This window comes from Pristiophorus japonicus, chromosome 19 (genome assembly GCF_044704955.1).
Source record: "Pristiophorus japonicus isolate sPriJap1 chromosome 19, sPriJap1.hap1, whole genome shotgun sequence".
NCBI classification, from domain to species: Eukaryota; Metazoa; Chordata; class Chondrichthyes; family Pristiophoridae; genus Pristiophorus; species Pristiophorus japonicus.
Genome location: NC_091995.1, coordinates 20,816,478 through 20,836,029, shown reverse-complemented (window position 1 = coordinate 20,836,029; position 19,552 = coordinate 20,816,478). Strand labels below are relative to the sequence as shown.

The 19,552-nt window shown below is 50.0% G+C and overlaps 1 protein-coding gene across 1 annotated transcript in view; it reads left to right on the top strand.

Annotated features, from left to right (window-relative positions):
- Positions 1-19,552, top strand: part of gabbr1b (gamma-aminobutyric acid (GABA) B receptor, 1b) — a 662,620-nt gene that overhangs the window by 224,734 nt on the left and 418,334 nt on the right. Inside the window, exon 5 of the mRNA XM_070862216.1 lies at positions 6,253-6,416. Coding sequence (XP_070718317.1) covers positions 6,253-6,416 — 164 coding nt within the window. The remainder of the gene's footprint in view (positions 1-6,252; positions 6,417-19,552) is intronic.

The following is a 19,552-nucleotide window of genomic DNA, read 5'->3' as shown; positions in this document are numbered from 1 at the left end:
ACTGTGTCGGGGGAACTTTACTCTGTATCTAATCCGTGCTGCACCTGCTCTGGGAGTGTTTGATGGGACTGTGTAGGGGGAACTTTACTCTGTATCTAACCCGTGCTGCACCTGCCCTGGGAGTGTTTGATGGGACAGTGTAGGGGGAACTTTACTCTGTATCTAACCAGTGCTGTACCTGCCCTGGGAGTGTTTGATGGGACTGTGTAGAGGGAGCTTTACTCTGTATCTAACCCATGCTGTACCTGCCCTGGGAGTGTTTGATGGTACAGTGTAGGGGGAACTTTACTCTGTATCTAACCCGTGCTGTACCTGCCCTGGGAGTGTTTGATGGGACAGTGCAGAGGGAGCTTTACTCTATATCTAACCCGTGCTGTACCTGCCCTGGGAGTGTTTGATGGGACTGTGTAGAGGGAGCTTTACTCTGTATCTAACCCATGCTGTACCTGCCCTGGGAGTGTTTGATGGGACTGTGTAGAGGGAGCTTTACACAGTTACACAGTTCATGAGCCATGAACTCATTGAATGGCGGTGCAGGCTAGAAGGGCCGAATGGCCTACTCCTGCACCTATTTTCTATGTTTCTATGTATCTAACCCATGCTGTACCAGAAGACTGTTATTGTTTCACTAAATGGACAAAGCACACAGAAGCTTATGTGCACATTTAAGTGGCAGAGCTCGGTGCGTTCTAGTCATCTGACTCTACATTGTTGCTTGTCGGCAATCACATTTGATGAGCAGGTAGCTCAGTGTCCCTGTACCTGATACACCAGCAGCGACGGCAACAATACACAATGCTTAGGGAAGCTATCAACCCTCCGAGTCAAATGGGACAAGGGAGGTTCGAAGTGTCTGTTCATACTGAGGGAGGACTGAGGTGCCTGGACAGGTGGGATGTGGGTGCCCGGGTGTAAGTGCCCAGGGTAAGGGTTCCCAGTGTGTGAGCACACATGGCATGGGTTCCCAGTGTGTGGGTGCCCATGGTGTGGGTTCCCAGTGTATGGGTTCCTAAGGTGTGGGTTCCCAGTGTATGGGTGCCCATAGTGTGGGTTCCCAGTGTATGGTTTCCCAAGGTGTGGGTTGACAGTCTATGGGTGCCCATGGTGTGGGTTCCCAGTGTATGGTTCCTAGTGTATGAGCACCCATAGTGTGGGTTCCCAGTGTGTAGGTGGCCATGGTGTGGGTGGCCATGGTGTGGGTGCCCAGTGTGTAGGTGGCCATGGTGTGGGTTCCCAGTGTGTGGGTGGCCATGGTGTGGGTTCCCAGTGTGTAGGTGGCCATGGTGTGGGTTCCCAGTGTGTAGGTGGCCATGGTGTGGGTTCCCAGTGTGTGGGTGGCCATGGTGTGGGTTCCCAGTGTGTGGGTGGCCATGGTGTGGGTTCCCAGTGTGTAGGTGGCCATGGTGTGGGTTCCCAGTGTGTAGGTGGCCATGGTGTGGGTTCCCAGTGTGTGGGTGGCCATGGTGTGGGTTCCCAGTGTGTGGGTGGCCATGGTGTGGGTTCCCAGTGTGTGGGTGGCCATGGTGTGGGTTCCCAGTGTGTGGGTGGCCATGGTGTGGGTTCCCAGTGTGTAGGTGGCCAGGGTTTGGGTTCCCAGTGTGTGGGTGGCCATGGTGTGGGTTCCCAGTGTGTGGGTGGCCATGGTGTGGGTTCCCAGTGTGTGGGTGGCCATGGTGTGGGTTCCCAGTGTGTAGGTGGCCATGGTGTGGGTTCCCAGTGTGTAGGTGGCCATGGTGTGGGTTCCCAGTGTGTGGGTGGCCATGGTGTGGGTTCCCAGTGTGTAGGTGGCCATGGTGTGGGTTCCCAGTGCGTGGGTGCCCATGGTGTGGGTTCCCAGTGTGTGGGTGGCTATGGTGTGGGTTCCCAGTGTGTGGGTGGCCATGGTGTGGGTTCCCAGTGCGTAGGTGGCCATGGTGTGGGTGCCCATGGTGTGGGTTCCCAGTGCGTGGGTGCCCATGGTGTGGGTGGCCATGGTGTGGGTGCCCAGTGTGTGGTTCCCAGTGTGTGGGTGCCCATGGTGTGGGTTCCCAGTGTGTGGGTGGCCATGGTGTGGGTTCCCAGTGCGTAGGTGGCCATGGTGTGGGTGCCCATGGTGTGCGATCCCAGTGCGTGGGTGCCCATGGTGTGGGTGCCCAGTGTGTGGGTGCCCATGGTGTGGGTTCCCAGTGTGTGGGTGGCCATGGTGTGGGTTTCCAGGTTGTGGGTTCCCAAGCTGTGGATTCCCAGTGTATGGGTGCCCATGGTGTGGATTCCCAGTGTATGTGCACCCATGGTGTGGGTTCCCAAGGTGTGGGTGCCCAGGGTTTGGGTGCCTAGGGTATGGTTGTCCAGTGGGTGCCTGGGGTATGAGTGCTAAGGATGTGGGTGTCCAGGGTTTGGGTGCCCAGGGTTTGGGTGCCTGGGGTATGGGTGCGAGGGATTTGGGTGTCCAGGGTTTGGGTCCCCGGGGTATGGGTGCTAGGGATGTGGGTGTCCAGGGTTTGGGTGCCTGGGCTATGGGTGCTAGGGATATGGGTGTCCAGGGTTTGGGTGCCCGGGGTATGGGTGCTAGAGATGTGGGTGTCCAGGGTTTGGGTACCAATGGTTTGGGTGCCCAGGGTATGGGTGCTAGGGATGTGGGTGTCCAGGGTTTGGTTGTCCAGTGTGTGGGTATCCATTGTATGGGTGCCTGGGGTGTGGGTGCTAGGGATGTGGGTGTCCAGTGTGTGGGTGCCTTGGGTATGGGTGCTAGGGATATGTGTGTCCAGTGTGTCGGTGCCTTGGGTATGGGTGCTAGGGATATGTGTGTCCAGTGTGTGGGTGCCTTGGGTATGGGTGCTAGGGATATGTGTGTCCAGTGTGTGGGTGCCTGGGGTATGGGTGCTAGGGATATGGGTGTCCAGGGTTTGGTTGCTCAGGGTATGGTTGTTCAGTGTGTGGGTGCCTGTGGTATAGGTGCTGGAGATTTGGGTGTCCAGTGAGTGGGTGCCTGGAGTATGGGTGCTGGGGATTTGGGTGTCCAGTGTGTGGGTGCCTGGGGTATGGGTGCTGGGGATTTGGGTGTCCAGTGTGTGGTTGCCCGGATGTGTCCATGTGTGAGTTGGACAGATTCCGTGATTTTTTCCTCACGCCTGGTGACTGTGGATCAGTGTGGGAGTGGGGTGCGTGAGTTGACTAAAGGAATAAATCTGCGGTCGTTTGTTGGGTCAGTGATGATCAGACCGACCCCATTGCATGTGTGTTTGACTCCTGATGCCCCTAAATATGTGTCTCCCTGTCTAACGTTTGCAAATTACACTGTGCACTATTTGTGAAAAAAAAGACTTGCATCTTGAACAACCTTAGGACGTCCCAAAGTGCTTTACAGTCAATTAAGTACTTTTGACGTGTAGCCAAGGTGCGCACAGCAAGGTCCCATGTACAGCAATGAGATAAATGACCCAGATAATCTGTTTTTTTGTGATGTTGGTTGGGGGATAAATATTGGCCAGGATACCAGGGAGAACTCCCCAGCTCATCATTGAAATAGCGTCATAGGATCTTTTACGCCCATCTGAGAGGGCAGACTGGGCCTCGGTTGAACGTCTCATCTAAAAGACGGCACCTCTGACAGTGCATCGCTCCCACAGCACTACTCTGGAGTGCCTAGATTTTGTACTCCAGTCTCTGGATTGGGACAGAACCCACGACCTTCTGACTTAAAGGCCAGAATGTCTGTCCATATGACTCGCTCTCTCTCTCTCTATATTTATATCTATATATATATATATATATATATGCCTCTGTATATATGCCCAGTGTGCATGTATGTGATTATCTGTGTGTCTCTGTTCATATGTCCCCGTGTGTGTCTGTATGTCTCTCTGTATCCGTTTGTCTCTGTATATATGTCCCTGTGTGTGAGTGTGACTATCTCTGTCTGACTGTGTCTCTCTCTCTGTATTTCTGTATCCCTGTACCCCTGTGTGTATGCATGATTGTCTCTCTCTCTCTTTCTGTCTCTGTTTATATGACCATGTCTGTCTGTCTGTATCCCTCTCTCAGTATCTGTGTGTCTCTGTGTATATGACCCTGTTTGTATGAGTATGATTATTTCTGTCTTTCTCTCTCCCTGTATATGTCCCTGTCTCTTGGTTTCCCCCTTATTTGTCCCTATGTCTGTCTCTCTCTGTATATGTTCCTAAGTCTGTCTGCCTGTCTCTCGCTGTGTATATGTCCCTGTATCTGTCTGTCTCACTGTATATGTCCCTTTGTCTGTCCCTCTCTGTATATGTCTCTGTGTCTGCTGATCTCTCTGTATGTCCCTGTGTCTGTCTGTCTCTCTGTCTGAGAGGGTGTGTGTGGGAGGGTGTGTGTGTGTGAGGGTGATTATCTCTATGTCTCCCTGTCTGTGTGTGTGTTATATTTGTATATCAGTCTGTGTGTCAATAGCAGAATTAGTGTTGGAGTTAATAGTGGGCCGATGTTTAACGTGTTCCTCTGACATTCCTCTGTTATTTTCGTGGAGGTGTTCACTCATTTAAGATCAATGGGTTAATACCTGTGTTAAAATAGAGGAATTATATCAGTGATGTTATCTATTCACCTATTAATTTTGCCTACCATGATTTCTAGGCTAGTGTGTATATGTGCATCTATTTGTATGTATGTCTGTGTCTCTATATCTATCTGCCAGTGTGTATAGCTGTATGTGTGTGTATCTGTGTGAGTTTGTGCATGCATGTGTGTGTATATCTGTGTATCTGCATGTGTATGTATCTGTGTGTGTCTGTATGTGTGTGTGTGTGTGTGTGTGAGGATCTGTGTGTATGCCTATGTTCCGGGGCATGTGTGTGAGGGAGACGGTGCTTGTCTGTGTATGGGCATAAATCTGTGTGTGTGTGTTTCTGTATATGTGCCTGTATATTTGTCTGTGTTTGTATCTGTGTGTGTGTATCTGTATCTGTGTATGTTTCTGTGTATGTGTGAATGTTTCTGTGTGTATATTTCTGTCTGTGGGTGTGTGTCTGTGTGTGTGTGTGTGTGTTTGTCTGTGTGTGTGTGTATCTGTGTGTATGTTTCTTTTTATGTGTGTTTATCTGTGTGTGTGTCTGTGTGTGTGTGTGTCTGTATCTATGTGTGTATCTCTGTGTGTGTGTGTATCTGTGTGTGTGTGTGTGTGTGTCTGTGTGTGTGTATCTGTGTATGTGTGTGTGTCTGTCTGTATCTGTGTCTGTGTATCTGTGTGTGTGTGTGTGTGTCTGTATTTGTGTGTATGTGTGTGTGTGTGTGTATGTATCTGTGTGTGTGTCTGTGTGTATCTGTGTGTATGTGTGTGTGTGTGTATGTATCTGTGTGTGTGTCTGTGTGTATCTGTGTGTGTATCTGTGTGTGTGTGTCTGTATGTATCTGTGTGTGTATCTGTGTGTGTGTTTCTATGTGTGTGTGTATCTGTGTGCGTTTGTGTGTCTGTGAGTGTGTATCTGTGTGTGTGTGTATCTGTGTGTGTATCTGTGTGTGTGTGTCTGTCTGTATCTGTGAGTCTGTCTGTATCTGTGTGTGTATCTGTGTGTGTATCTGTGTGTGTGTATCTGTATCTGTATCTGTGTGTGTGTCTGTATCTGTGTGTGTGTGTTTCCTCTGTGTGTGCCTGTGTGTGCGTGTCTATGTGTGTGTTTCTGTGTGTGTGTGTATGTGTGTGTCTGTGTGTGTGTTTCTCTGTGTGTGTGTGTGTCTGTGTCTGTATCTGTGTGTGTGTGTGTGTGTCTCTGTGTGTGTGCATCTGTGTGTGTGTGTGTGTCTGTATCTGTGTGTGTGTGTGTGTGTGTCTGTGTTTGTGTGTGTGAGTGTGTGTCTGTTTGTGTGTATCTCTGTTTGTGTGTGTGTGTGTCTGTGTGAGTGTGTGTCTGTGTGAGTGTGTATCTCTGTGTGTTATATATGAGGATGATTATCTGTTAGCATATTTCGAGCGCTTTCTGTTTGTGAGTGTGTGTGAGGATGTGTGTGTATGTCTATGTTTAGGGGACAGGGTGCTTGCTGTGTATAGGTATAAATCTCTGTGTGTGTGTGTGTATGCTCCGAGTGACATCACCAGGCTTGTTGACTGCAGTAAGATGGAGCTTGGTGCTGCTGCTGCTGCTGTTGGTATCGCCGGATCTCAGAGCGTGGGGACGAGGACGATGAATCGGGATCTCTGAGCATCTTTCAGGGGACGGGGGGCTGGCGGCTTGACAATGGCACGGAGGTGGAGAACTCTCTGGCTCCTGGCGCTCATCCTTCTCCCCCTTTCTCTAGGCAGCAAGCAGACCCTGTACATCGGAGCCCTGTTCCCCATGAGCGGAGGCTGGCCGGGTGGCCAGGCTTGTCTTCCAGCTGCCCAGATGGCCCTGCGTGATGTCAATAACCGCTCTGATATTCTTCGGGACTACGAGCTGCAACTCATCTACCATGACAGCATGGTATGTATATATGTATCTGTCTGCGAGGGGGTTAAACAGCGCCTTGTACTCTCAACAATAATAGAATATAACAAATTGCACGCGTTGTGGGAAGAGAATACAAAGTGCCGATCGATTTAGCGGCCGAGTGTGCAACATTTAACATGGAAAGTACCGGCAACTTTGATCGCCTGCGATTGCACATTTCACTGGCGTTCCAGCCAGCTCACTTTCACCCGCACAGTAACCGCGCTCTCTCTCAGGGCTGGCATGCCAGGAGATAAATGCCTATCCCTGTATAATTGTGGGCTTTCAGATGGTGTGTCATCTGCGGGGAGAATGTACAATGTTGCAGGGTAACTGGAGGCGATTGGAATGTGTTTTACCAGCACAACCTTCAGGGAGATCATTGCAATGGCCAAATCTCTGTCTGTCTGTCTGTGTCTCTCTCTCTCTCTCACTTTGTCTTTCTCCCTCTGTGTCTCTGTTTCTCTCTCTCTGTGCCTGGCTCTCTATCACTCTGTCTCCCTCTGTCTCTATCTCTCTGTCTCTGTTTCTGTCTCCCTCTCTCTCTCTCTAAGTCCCTGTTTCTGTTTCCGTCTCTCTGTGTCTCTAGCTCTGTCTCTCTCTCGCTTTCTCTCAGTCTCTCTCTGTCTCTCTTTCTCTGTCTGTCTGTCTCCCTCCCTCCCTCTGTTTGTCTGATTCTTTCGATATTTCTGTCTCCATCATTGTCTGTCTCTCTCTCTGTCTCTTCGTCTCTCTCTCCCTCTGTCAGTCTGTCTTTCCGCCTCGTTCTGTCTCTATCTCTGTTTCTCTCTTTCTCTTTCTCTGGCTCTCTCTATTTCTCTCTCGCTCTGTCCCTCTCACTCTCTCCCTCTCGCTCTGTCTCCTTCTGTGTGTGTCTCTCTCTCTGTCTGTCAGTCTCTCTCTCTCTCTCTGTCTCTCTTTCCGTGTCTGTCTATCTCTGGCTTTCTCTCTTTCTCTCTCACAGTCTCTCTCTGTCACTCTCACCCTGTCTCTCTATGTCAATCTCTCTGTCTGTCTGTCTGTCTCTCTCTCTCTGTCTCTCTCCGTGTCTCTCTATCTCTGGCTCTGTCTATCTCTCTCTCTCTCAATCTCTCTCTGTCTCTGTCCCTCTCCCTCTGCCCCTCTCTTTCTCTCTGTCTCTCTCTCTCTCCGTGTCTCTCTATCTCTGGCTCTGTCTATCTCTCTCTCTCTCAATCTCTCTCTGTCTCTGTCCCTCTCACTCTGCCCCTCTCTTTCTCTCTGTCTCTCTCTGACTCTGTCCCTCTCTCTCTGTCTCTCTCCGTGTCTCTCTATCTCTGTCTATCTCTCTCTCTCTCAATCTCTCTCTGTCTCTGTCCCTCTCACTCTGCCCCTCTCTTTCTCTCTGTCTCTCTGACACTCTCTCTCTCTCTCTGTATCTCTCTCTCTCTCTCTCTGTCTCTCTCCCTCTCTGGCTCTGGTTCTCTCTGGTGTGCTGACAGCTTTGAGTCGAGTTAACCCTGCTCACCATACTTATTGCTTATCCACAGCACACACGCTGACACAAACAAACAGGGCTCATCAAAATGTGTTTGCAGCCCATTGAACGGGTGAACGGGAGAATGGGGGCTATGAGCATCACTTGAACAGCACGGTGCTATCAATCCGAATAGATTAAATATTGCTTGGGCGGTGCGGGGGATGTTTTTGCAAATGTGTTCCCCATTTATTGCTGCAGAAGGAAATTAGACTTTATTAGACTAGAGAGCGAGGGATTGTTGTACTGTCGGGTACACGATCTGATTGTAAAGGTTATCCCCTATTAATGTGCATCAAACTGTCGCTCATCCACCCTTCCCTCGGCCAGCTTTAACCCTTCAACTGCTGCTTGCCAGGCAGCGAGTTTCAAATCAATTTCATTTCCTCCCTGCCCCGCACCCTTCACTGCTCTTAAAGGTGCAGAGTATCTCGGTGGAAGAAAGACTTGGATTTATATCGCGCCTTTCACGACCATCGGATGTCTCAAAGTGCTTTACAGCCAATGAAGTACTTTTGGAGTGTAGTCACTGTTGTAATGCGGGAAACGCGGCAGCCAATTTGCGCTCAGCAAGCTCACACACACACAGCAACGTGATAATGACCAGATAATCTGTTTTTGTTCTGTTGATTGAGGGATAAATATTGGCCAGGATACTGGGGATAACTCCCCTGCTCTTCTTCGAAATAGTGCAATGGGATCTTTTACATCCACATGAGAGAGCAGATGGGGCCTCGGTTTAACGTCTCATCCGAAAGACGGCACCTCCGACAGTGCAGCACTCCCTCAGCACTGCACTGCGAGTGTCGGCCTAGATTTTGTGCTCAAGTCCCTGGAGTGGAACTTGAACCCACAACCTTCTGACCCAGAGGCAAGAGTGCTACCCACTGAGCCACAGCTGACACTGGAAGGAGAGATGGGTGAACACAACGGTACATTAACTTTGGGATCTTGCAACCCATGCAATTGCACAGGGCCCCGAGGGGACCCCCTGAAAGGACCCCTGCACAAATGACAATTGCTGATCCCTGATCTTTTTGTCAACTGTTTTTCTGTGGACACCTAGTGCAGTGCTGAGGGAGTGCTGCACTGTCGGAGGTGCCGTCTTTTGGATGAAACTGATGTTAAACCGAGGTGGATGCAAAAGATTCCTTGGCACTATTTCCCCTCCCCAATGCATTTGGGGAGGGCGAACAAGGCAAGGGAATACATAAGAAATTGGAGCAGGAGTAGGCCATTTGGCCCCTCGAGCCTGCTCCGCCATTTAATAAGATCATGGCTGATCTGATCATGGACTCAGCTCCACTTCCCTGCTCACTCCCCATAATCCTTTACTCCCTTATCGTTCAAAAATCTGTCTATCTCCGCCTTAAATATATTTAATGACCCAGCCTCCACAGTGCTCCAGGGCAGAGAATTCCACAGATTTACAATCCTCTGAGAGAAGAAATTTCTCCTCATCTCAGTTTGAAATGGGTGGCTCCTTATTCTAAGACTATGTTCCCTAGTTTTAGTTTCCCCTATGAGTGGAAATATCCTCTCTGCATCCACCTTGTCGAGCCCTAATTTACACATTAAATGGTCGGACAATGAAAAGTGTAGAGGAACAGAGGAATAGAGGGACCTTGCATGTCCACAGATCCCTGAAAGTAGCAGGCCAGGTAGATAAGGTGGTTAAGAAGGCATGTGGAATACTTGCCTTTATTAGTCGAGGCATAGAATACAAGAGCAGGGAGGTTATGTTTGAACCTTATAAAACACTAGTTGGGCCACAGCTAGAGTACTGCGTGCAGTTCTGGTCACCGCATTACAGGAACGATGTGATTGCACTGGAGAGGGTTAGGAGGGGATTTACGAGGATGTTGCCTGGACTGCAGAACATTTAGCTATGAGGAAAGATTGGATAGGCTGGGGTTGTTAGCTTTGGAAGAGAGGAGGCTGAGGGGAGACCTCATTGAGGTGTATAAAATTATGAGGGGTCAAGATAGAGTGGATAGGAAGGACATATTTCCCTTAGCAGAGGGGTCAACAACCAGAGGGCATAGATTTAAAGTAACTGGTAGGAAGTTTAGAGGAGATATGAGGGGAAATATCTTCACCCAGAGGGTGGTGGGGGTCTGGAACTCACTGCCTGAAAGGGTGGTAGAGGCAGAAACCCTCACCACATTTAAAAAGTACTTGGATGTGCACTTGAAGTGCCGTAACCTATAGGGCTACGGACCTAGAGCTGGAAGGTGGGATTAGGCTGGCTAGCTTTTTGTCGGCCAGTGTGAACACGATCCTCCTTCCCTGCTGTAAATTTCTATGATTCTATTTCGAAAGAGCAGAAGGGCGTTCTCCACAGTGTCCTGGGCCAATATTTATCCCTCAACCAGCACCTAAAACAGAGGGTCAGGTCATTTATCTCCTAGCTGTTTGTGGGAGCTTGTTGTGCACAAATTGTCTGCCACATTTCCCACATTACACAGTGACTGCTCTCCAAAACTATGTCATTGGCTGTAAAGCACTTTGGGACATCCCGAGATCGTGAAAGGCGCTATATGAATGCAAATTCTTTCTTTTTTGTTCATTGGGGCTTAGATGCAGTATCAGAGTTGTTTACCCTTGTTACTTGTCAAAGACAGGAAAAAAGAAAGACTTGCATTTATATAGCGCCTTTCATAAACACCGGCTGTCCCAAAGCGCTTTACGGCTAGTTACATACTTTTTGGAGTGTAGTCACTGCTGTAAAGTAGGAAATGCGCCATCCAATTTGCACACAGCAAGTTCCCACAAACAGCATTGTGATAATGACCAGGTTACCTGTTTTTAGTGATGTTGGTTGAGGGATAAATATTGACCAGGACACCGGGAATAACTCTCCCGCTCTTCTTCAAAATAGTGGCCGCGGGATCTTTTATGTCCACCCGAGAGAGCAGACGGGGCCTTGGTTTAACGTCTGATCTGAAAGACGGCACCTCCGGCAGTGCAACACTCCCTCAGTACTGTACTGGGAGTGTCAGTCTAGATTTATGGAGTGGGACGCGAACCAGAGCGTGGGGGAGTGCTAACGTGTTGAGGAATGGTCTCTAAGTGTGAATGTCGACTTGAAGTGACAGCAAAGTGAGGGGGAGTGTGTCTCCCACACTCTCTGCCTTGCAATGCACGATTTGCGGAGGTTCCTGTCACATCGCTATCAATCTATCCCTGCCACTGATTAATTTGCAGCTGCTCTTTTCCATGCCATGTATCACCATACAAGACGGGCCGGCTAAATTAACCAGGTGAATAACTGTGCACATTTTAGCCCGACACTTGCCTCAGCTCATCTGCGGCTGTAACCTTCAGTCATGCCTTTGTTACCTCCAGACTCAACTATTGCCATGCTCTCCTGGCCGGCCTCCCATCCTCCACCCTGCAAGCTCATCCAAAACTCTACTGCCTGTATCCTAACTCGCACCAAGTCTCGTTCACCCATCACCCCTGTGTTCACTGACCGACATTGGCTTCCGGTCCGGTAATGCCTCGCTTTTAAAATTCTCATTCTTGTGTACACATCCCTTCATGGACTTGCCTCTCTCTCCCTGTCTCTGTAACCTGCTCCAGCCCTACCACCCTCCGAGATCTCTGTGGTCGTCCCATTCTGGCCTCTTGAGCCAATCTCTGATTCCCATCACGACACAGGTCACACCGGTGTGACAGATACATAGCCACACGGCGGGAGGGGGTCAGAGAGTGTGACACATGTCACAGGGGAGGGACAGAGTGTGACACACGTCACAGCGGGGGAGGACAGAGAGTGTGACACACATGTCACACCGGGGGAGGGGGACAGAGAGTGTGAAACACGTCACAGCGGGGGAGGACAGAGAGTGTGATACATGTCACACCGGGGGGACAGAGAGTGTGACACACGTCACAGGGGAGGGACAGAGTGTGACACATGTCACAGTGGGGGAGGGGGACAGAGAGTGTGAAACACGTCACAGCGGGGGAGGACAGAGCGTGTGATACATGTCACACCGGGGGGACAGAGGCGGAACACATGCTCTCTGAAAATGGAAACTTTTCCTTGAATGAAGAAAACTGGCCCCAGTGGTTTTTAATGACTTGCATATTGACACCAACTGCAATATATCCACTCAGCACACCTTACTAATCAAACTCACAGCCCGCTGACCCCGAGAATAACATGTAGAATTTCATTTGCTCAAGGTAATTTGAATACTTCGTTAAAGAGAAATTGCTCAGTTCACAGTCTCTGTGCAGGGGTTGTGAGAATTTAAAGGTCAAATCGGATTAATAACAAGAATTTGTTTCTCATTTTAAAAGTTGAAACTCCCTCTACACTCTCCCATCAAACACTCCCAGGGCAGGTACAGCACGGGTTAGATACAGAGTAAAGCTCCCCCTACACTGTCCCATCAAACACTCCCAGGATAGGTACAGCACGGGTTAGATACAGAGTAAAGCTCCCCCTACACTGTCCCATCAAACACTCCCAGGATAGGTATAGCACAGGTTAGGTACAGAGTAAAGCTCCCTCTACACCGTCCCATCAAACACTCCCAGGGCAGGTACAGCACGGGTTAGATACAGAGTAAAGCTCCCTCTACACTGTCCCATCACACACTCCCAGGATAGGTATAGCACGGGTTAGATACAGAGTAAAGCTCCCTCTACACTGTCCCATCACACACTCCCAGGGCAGGTACAGTAAAAACTACCTTGTATCCCCACAGAGTATCAAAGACACTGTGGTGACACTCGCTCAGGTTAATCCAAGGCAGGAGTACTGATCTTTGGTTCTCCTTCCCAACTCCAGTCCAGGAAGCTTTTATTCTCCCAGACACAAGCTGGTTGGCACCTTTAGCCTGAGTGCAGTTTAATTGCACACATTCACGCGTGCTACAAGTGTGATGTTAACAGACCGATGAAACATTTATATCATGTCTTCCAAATACAGATAAATAGATGTCAGATGTAATAAGGAAAATCCTTCCAGACAAGGGCTCTGACAATGAGACACTTTCATCTAACGCCTCACATTTACACAGGCAGTTTGTTCCCAGAGGAGCGCAATAACCCTATCACTGATCCCTTCCTATATTGCAGGCAGTCTAAGCATAGCATTAACCCTCTCACCCACGCTTTCTCTTTCTCAGTCAGACCCCCGGCAGCCTGTTCCCAGAGGGGATTAACCCTCTCACCCACCTCTCCCCATTCACAGTCAGACACCGGGCAGCCTGTTCCCAGAGGGGATTAACCCTCTCACCCACCTCTCCCCATTCACAGTCAGACCCCGGGCAGCCTGTTCCCAGAGGGGATTAACCCTCTCACCCACCTCTCCCCATTCACAGTCAGACACCGGGCAGCCTGTTCCCAGAGGGGATTAACCCTCTCACCCACCTCTCCCCATTCACAGTCAGACCCCGGGCAGCCTGTTCCCAGAGGGGATTAACCCTCTCACCCACCTCTCCCCATTCACAGTCAGACCTCGGGCAGCCTGTTCCCAGAGGGGATTAACCCTCACCTACCTCTCCCCATTCACAGTCAGACACTGGGCAACCTGTTCCCAGCGGAGGGGATTAACCCTCTCACCCAAAGTGGGTTTTACATGACCTGAAATGACGATTTCAAGCCATCACACCTGCCCCGTCCTATTGATGAGATGATGCACCCCCATGCCTCTTTTCAGTCACTTCCCTCTCCAAATATCCTTTCAGCTCATTACTGAACTCTGACCCTGCGAGCCCAGGACAAAGAGGCCAGATCCTCGCCATGTGTTCTTTGCTGCTGGGCAGCTTCCTTCGATAGCTCAGGTGAGTTTAGTAATCACAGTCTGTCGTCATTTGGGTCGGTTGTGAAACAGGCCCTCTGGGCAGCTGCTCCCTCAGTGATACAACAATTTCTATAGGTAGGTGAGAGTGAACCAAGGGATACGGGGATAGTGCAGAGAAGTGGAGTTGAGGTGGAAGATCAGCCATGATCTCATTGAATGGCGGAGCAGGCTCGAGGGCCGAATGGCCGACTCCTGCTCCTATTTCTTATGCTCTTATGTCACGCAACGTGCCAAGGTGCTTCACAGAAGCACAAATTTGCACGGCTATTGGGAAAGAGTGGGGGAGCAGGACTAATTGTCCAGCTCCTTCAAAGAGCCGTCACAAGCACTGATAAGTCCTTACTATACAGTATAAATGTACACGAGGCCCATACTTGAGAGAAGGTCACTCTGTGACCAGTCCTTTATTACCAGGACCTCAAGTGATGAAGGTGGGTGGAGCTTTCCCTTTTATACCTGAAAGACCAGGTTAGGAGTGTCTCCCACAAGTTCACCACCTAGTGGTCAGTGTTCTCACGGTGTACAACTTAGGTCAGTTTATACATGGATTACAATGACAGTTGAATACATGACATCACCTCCCCCCCAAAGTCTTATTGGGATCACAGGTTGAGTCTCTCTGGTGGTTTACGCTCCCTTGTAGAGCGCCTGAGTTGGGGCTCCGGTTGTTGGGCGCTGGCCTGAGTGTCTGCTGTTTGCGGTGCCTCAGGCCTGTCCGGACTGCCCACAGTGACTGGGCTCTCCTCCACTTGGTTCTGGTGTTCGGTCACCTGTGGTGGAGTGAACTCTCCATCGTGTTCTTCCTCTGCTTCTTCTGTGGGGTTGCTGAACCTCCTTTTAGTTTGACCCACGTGTTGGCGACAGATTTGTCCATTGGTAAGTTTAACTACCAAAACCCTATTCCCCTCTTTGGTAATCACAGTGCCTGCGAGCCATTTGGGCCCTGCAGCGTAATTAAGGACAAAAACAGGGTAATTGACATCAATACATCGTGCCCTCGCATTCCTGTCATGGTAGTCACATTGTGACCGGCGCCTGCTCTCAACAATTCCCTTCATGGTGGGGTGTTTCAGGGATAACCTGGTTTTGAGCGTCCTTTTCATTAGCAGCTCTGTGGGTGGAACCCCTGTGAGCGTGTGTGGTCGGAATCTATTGGCCAACAGGAGGCGTGATAAGCGGCTTTGTAGGGAACCCCCTTGGATTCTGAGCATCCCCTGTTTGATTATCTGCACTGCTCGTTCCGTCTGGCCGTTTGAGGCTGGCTTGAAATGTGCCATTCTGACATGGTTGATTCCATTGCCTGCCATGAAGTCCTGGAATTTAGTGCTTGTGAAGCACGGGCCATTGTTGCTGACCAAGACGTCAGGTAGACCGTGGGTGGCGAACATTGCCCGTAGACTTTCTACCGTGGCAGAGGATGTGCTTGAAATTAAAATGGCACACTCAATCCATTTGGAGTAGGCGTCCACTACAACCAAAAACATTTTTCCCATGAGAGGACCTGCGTAGTCCACATGTATGCGTGACCATGGCTTGACGGGCCAGGACCAGGGGCTAAGGGGGGGCTTCCCAGCTGAGCACACATGTTGCACCTGCGAACACAAAGTTCCAGGTCTGCATCTATCCCTGGCCACCAAACGTGTGACCTGGCAATTGCCTTCATCATGACAATGCCCGGGTGCTCATTGTGAAGTTCTCTGATAAACACCTCTCTGCCCATCTGGGGCATGACTACTCGGTTTCCCCAATCGGCCTGAATCGAGAGTTCATCCTTGCGCCTGTGAAATGGTTTAAATTCCTCAGGCCATGTCCCGTACGTGGCTGCCCAGTCCCCATTCAGGACACATTTCTGAACTAAAGACAGTAGCGGTTCTTTATTTGTCCAGACTTTAATCTGACGGGCTGTCACAGGTGAACCTCCGCTTTCGAAAGCTTCAACAGCCATGGCCATCTCAGTATCATGCTCAGTTGCCCCCTCAGTGGTGGCTAGTGGGAGCCTGCTGAGTGCATTGGCGCAGTTTTCGGTGCCCGGTCTGTGCCGAATTGTGTAGTCATAGGCGGCTAACGTGAGTGCCCACCTCTGTATGCGGGCCGATGCATTCGCATTTATGGCCTTGTTGGCCAAAAGGGACGGTAGGGGTTTGTGATCTGTCTCCAGCTCAAATCTCCTGCCAAACAGGTACTGGTGCATTTTTTTTTACTGCACATACACATGCTAGCGCTTTATTTTCTACCATCCCGTAGCCCCTTTCTGTCTGGGACAGATTTCTGGAGGCAAAAGCTACCGGCTGTAACTGACCATTGGCATTCACATGCTGCAACACACACCCGACACCACAGGACGACGCATCGCACGTTAGAACAAGTTTCTTGCACGGGTCATATAGCGTTAACAGATTTTTGGAACATAACAAGTTGCTTGCTCTATCAAAAGCCCTTTCCTGGTTGTCCCCCCAGACCCATTCACGACCTTTGCGTAGGAGCACATGTAGCGGCTCTAACAGCGTGCTCAATTTGAGAAGAAAGTTACCAAAATAGTTCAGGAGCCCCAGGAACGAACGCAGCTCTGTCGTGTTAGGGGGTCTGGGTGCTCTCTGGATCACTTCCGTCTTGGACACAATAGGTCTGATCCCGTCTGCTGCTACCCTCATCCTCAGGAATTCTACCTCTGGAGCTTGGAAGACGCACTTCGCCTTTTTAAGTCACAGCCCTACCCAGTCCAGTCTGCGTAGCACCTCCTCCAGGTAGTAGAGGTGTTCTTCAGTATCGTGACCCGTGACGAGGATGTCGTCTTGAAAAACCACCATCCTTGGAATCGACTTGAGGAGACTTTCCATGTTTCGTTGGAAGATCGCGGCGGCCGAGCGAATCCCGAACGGACATGTGTTATACTCAAACAACCCCTTGTGTGTCGTGATGGTGGTCAGCTTCTTCGACTCACTCGCCAGCTCCTGGGTCATGTAAGCTGAGGTCAGGTCCAATTTTGAAAAAAGTTTGCCACCGGATAGCGTCGCAAAGAGGTCCTCCGCTCTCGGTAGCAGGTACTGGTCTTGGAGTGACACCCGATTGATGGTGACCTTGTAATCACCACATATCCTGACCGACCCATCCGCCTTGAGCACTGGCACGATCGGGCTCGCCCAGTCACTGAATTCGACTGGCGAGATGATGCCTTCCCTCAGCAGGCGGTCCAATTCGCCTTCTATCTTTTCCCACATCACATATGGCACCGCTCTGGCTCTTGTGGTGTACTGGCCTGGCATCCGGGTTTATGTGAATCACTACCTTGGTCCCCATGAAAGTGCCAATGCCGGGTTGAAATAATGAGTCAAATTTGTTCAGGACCTGTGAGCATGATACTCGCTCCACAGAAGAAATTGCATTGACATCGCCCCATTTCCAGTTCATGACAGCAAGCCAACTCCTCCCCAGTAGTGCAGGACCGCCCCCCGGGACAATCCAGAGTGGCAACCTGTTCTCCGAATCTTTGTGGGTCACGACTACCATGGCGCTGCCTAGCACCGGAATGATCTCCTTTCTATATGTCTGTAGTTGTGCGTCAATCGGCAATAATTTTGGCCTTCTGGCCTTGGACGCCCACAACCTTTCGAACTGTTTGATACTCATCAGGGACTGGCTGGCCCCCATGTTTAGCTCCATTAATACTGGGATGCCATTGAGGAGCACTTTCATCATTATTGGTGGCGTCCTGGTATATGAACTGTATATGTGCTCCACATGAACTCGCTGAACTTCAGCTTCCAGCGATTTACCCCAGTGTCCATTTGGCCTCGTAGGGCTTACATCGGGCCCGTCCTCCTCGTACATCAACCTGGCTGCAGGCTTCCTGCACATACACACCAAGTGACCGCTGACGTTACAGTTTCTGCAGGTATATTGCTGATATCTGAAAGCTCTGGCTGTGTGTTTGCCTCCACACGTCCAGCTTGTTGGAAACAAAAGGTCCATTACCAGTCGATCGTCTCTGACTGTCTCTGTAACTGTCCTTAAGCGCACCATTAACAGTTGTTGATGGCCCCATTACTGGCCGCATTGTCCATTGCGATGGCATGAATCGCCGTTCAGCTAGCCATTGTCTCTGTTGAATTCCCCCTTTGGATTCGACTACATGCTGGGGCATGTCCGATTGCCCTTGTCTGCCAAGAGAACCGTGTGCCGCGTTAACAATGTTGACTCCCGAGTCGTTTGCCGCATTTGAGCCAAGATTTTTGTCAAACATCATTCTGGTCTCTTCCTGCCCTGAGATAAATGTCTGGGCTATCAGAGCCGCTGTTTCCAGGGTCAAGTCTTTGGTCTCAATCAGTTTCCTGAAAACCCCAGCGTGCCCGATGCCCTCAATAAAAAAGTCTCGCAGCATCTCCGCTCTGCATGCATCTGGGAACTTACATAGGCTCGCCAGTCGCCGGAGATCTGCCACGAAGTCCGGAACGCTTTGCCCTTCTCGCCACCGGTGCGTGTAAAACCGGTGTCTCGCCATGTGCATGCTGCTCGCCGGTTTAAAGTATTCCCCAATCAACTTACTGAGCTCTTCAAAAGTCTTGTCCACCGGCTTCTCTGGCGCTAGAAGGTCTTTCATCAGGGAGTACGTCCTGGATCCACAAACCGTCAGGAGATGAGCCCTGCGTTTGTCGGCCGAATCCTGTCCCAGCCATTCCTTAGTGACAAAGCTTTGCTGTAGTCTCTCAATAAAATCGTCCCAATCATCACCAACACAGTTCCTCTCGTCTGTGCTGCTAGTGGCCATGCTCGCGTGGTTTAAATCCCAGTTTCTCGTCGCCAATAATATGTCCTTACTATACAGTACAAATGCACACGAGGCCCATACTTGAGAGAAGGTCACTCTGTGACCAGTTACCTTTACTACCAAGACCTCAAGTGGTGAAGGTGGGTGGAGCTTCCCCTTTTATACCTGAAAGTCCAGGTTAGGAGTGTCTCCCACAAGTTCACCCCCTTGTGGTCAATGTTCTCAAGGTGTACAACTTAGGTCAGTTTATACATGGGTTACAATGACAGTTGAATACATGACAGGCATGACAGGCTGAATGGCCTCCTTCTGTGCTGTGTCATTCTATGAATAATGGCTGTCGAACCAAAGAAGGAGATGTTCGGGGCGGGTGACTTGGTTAAAGTTTAGTTAAAACTTGGTGTCAACCATTGCTCAGTGGGTAGCACACTCCCCTCTGAGTCAGAAGGTTGTGGGTTCAAGTCCGATTCCAGAGACTTGAGCACAAAAATCTCGGCTAACACTCTCAGTGCCAGTACTGAGGTGCTGCACTGTCGGAGGTGCCGTCTTTCAGATGAAACGTCAAACCAAGACCCCGTCTGCTCTTGCAGGTGGACATAAAAGATCCCATGGCACTATTTCAAAGAAGAGCAGGGGAGTTAACCCTGGTGTCATGGGCCAATATTTATCCCTTAACCAACATGGCTGAAAAAAAAACCAGATGATCTGGTCAGTTTAGTGAAGATTGATTCCGGAGATGAAAGCATTGTGTTATGAGGAAAGGTTGAGCAAGTTGGGCCTATACTCATTGAAGTTTAGAAACCTGAGAGGTGATTTTATTGAAACATATAAGATTCTGAGGGGGCTCAACAGGCAGATGCAGAGAGGATGTTTCTCCTCGTGGGGGGAATCTAGAACAAGGAGGCATAATTTCAGAATAAGGAGTCATCCATTTAAAACAGAAATGAGGAGGAATTTCTTCTCTCAGAGGGTCATGAATCTTTGGAATTCTCTGCCCCAGAGAGCTGTGCAGCCTGGGTCATTGAATATATATTTTTTTAAGGCGGAGA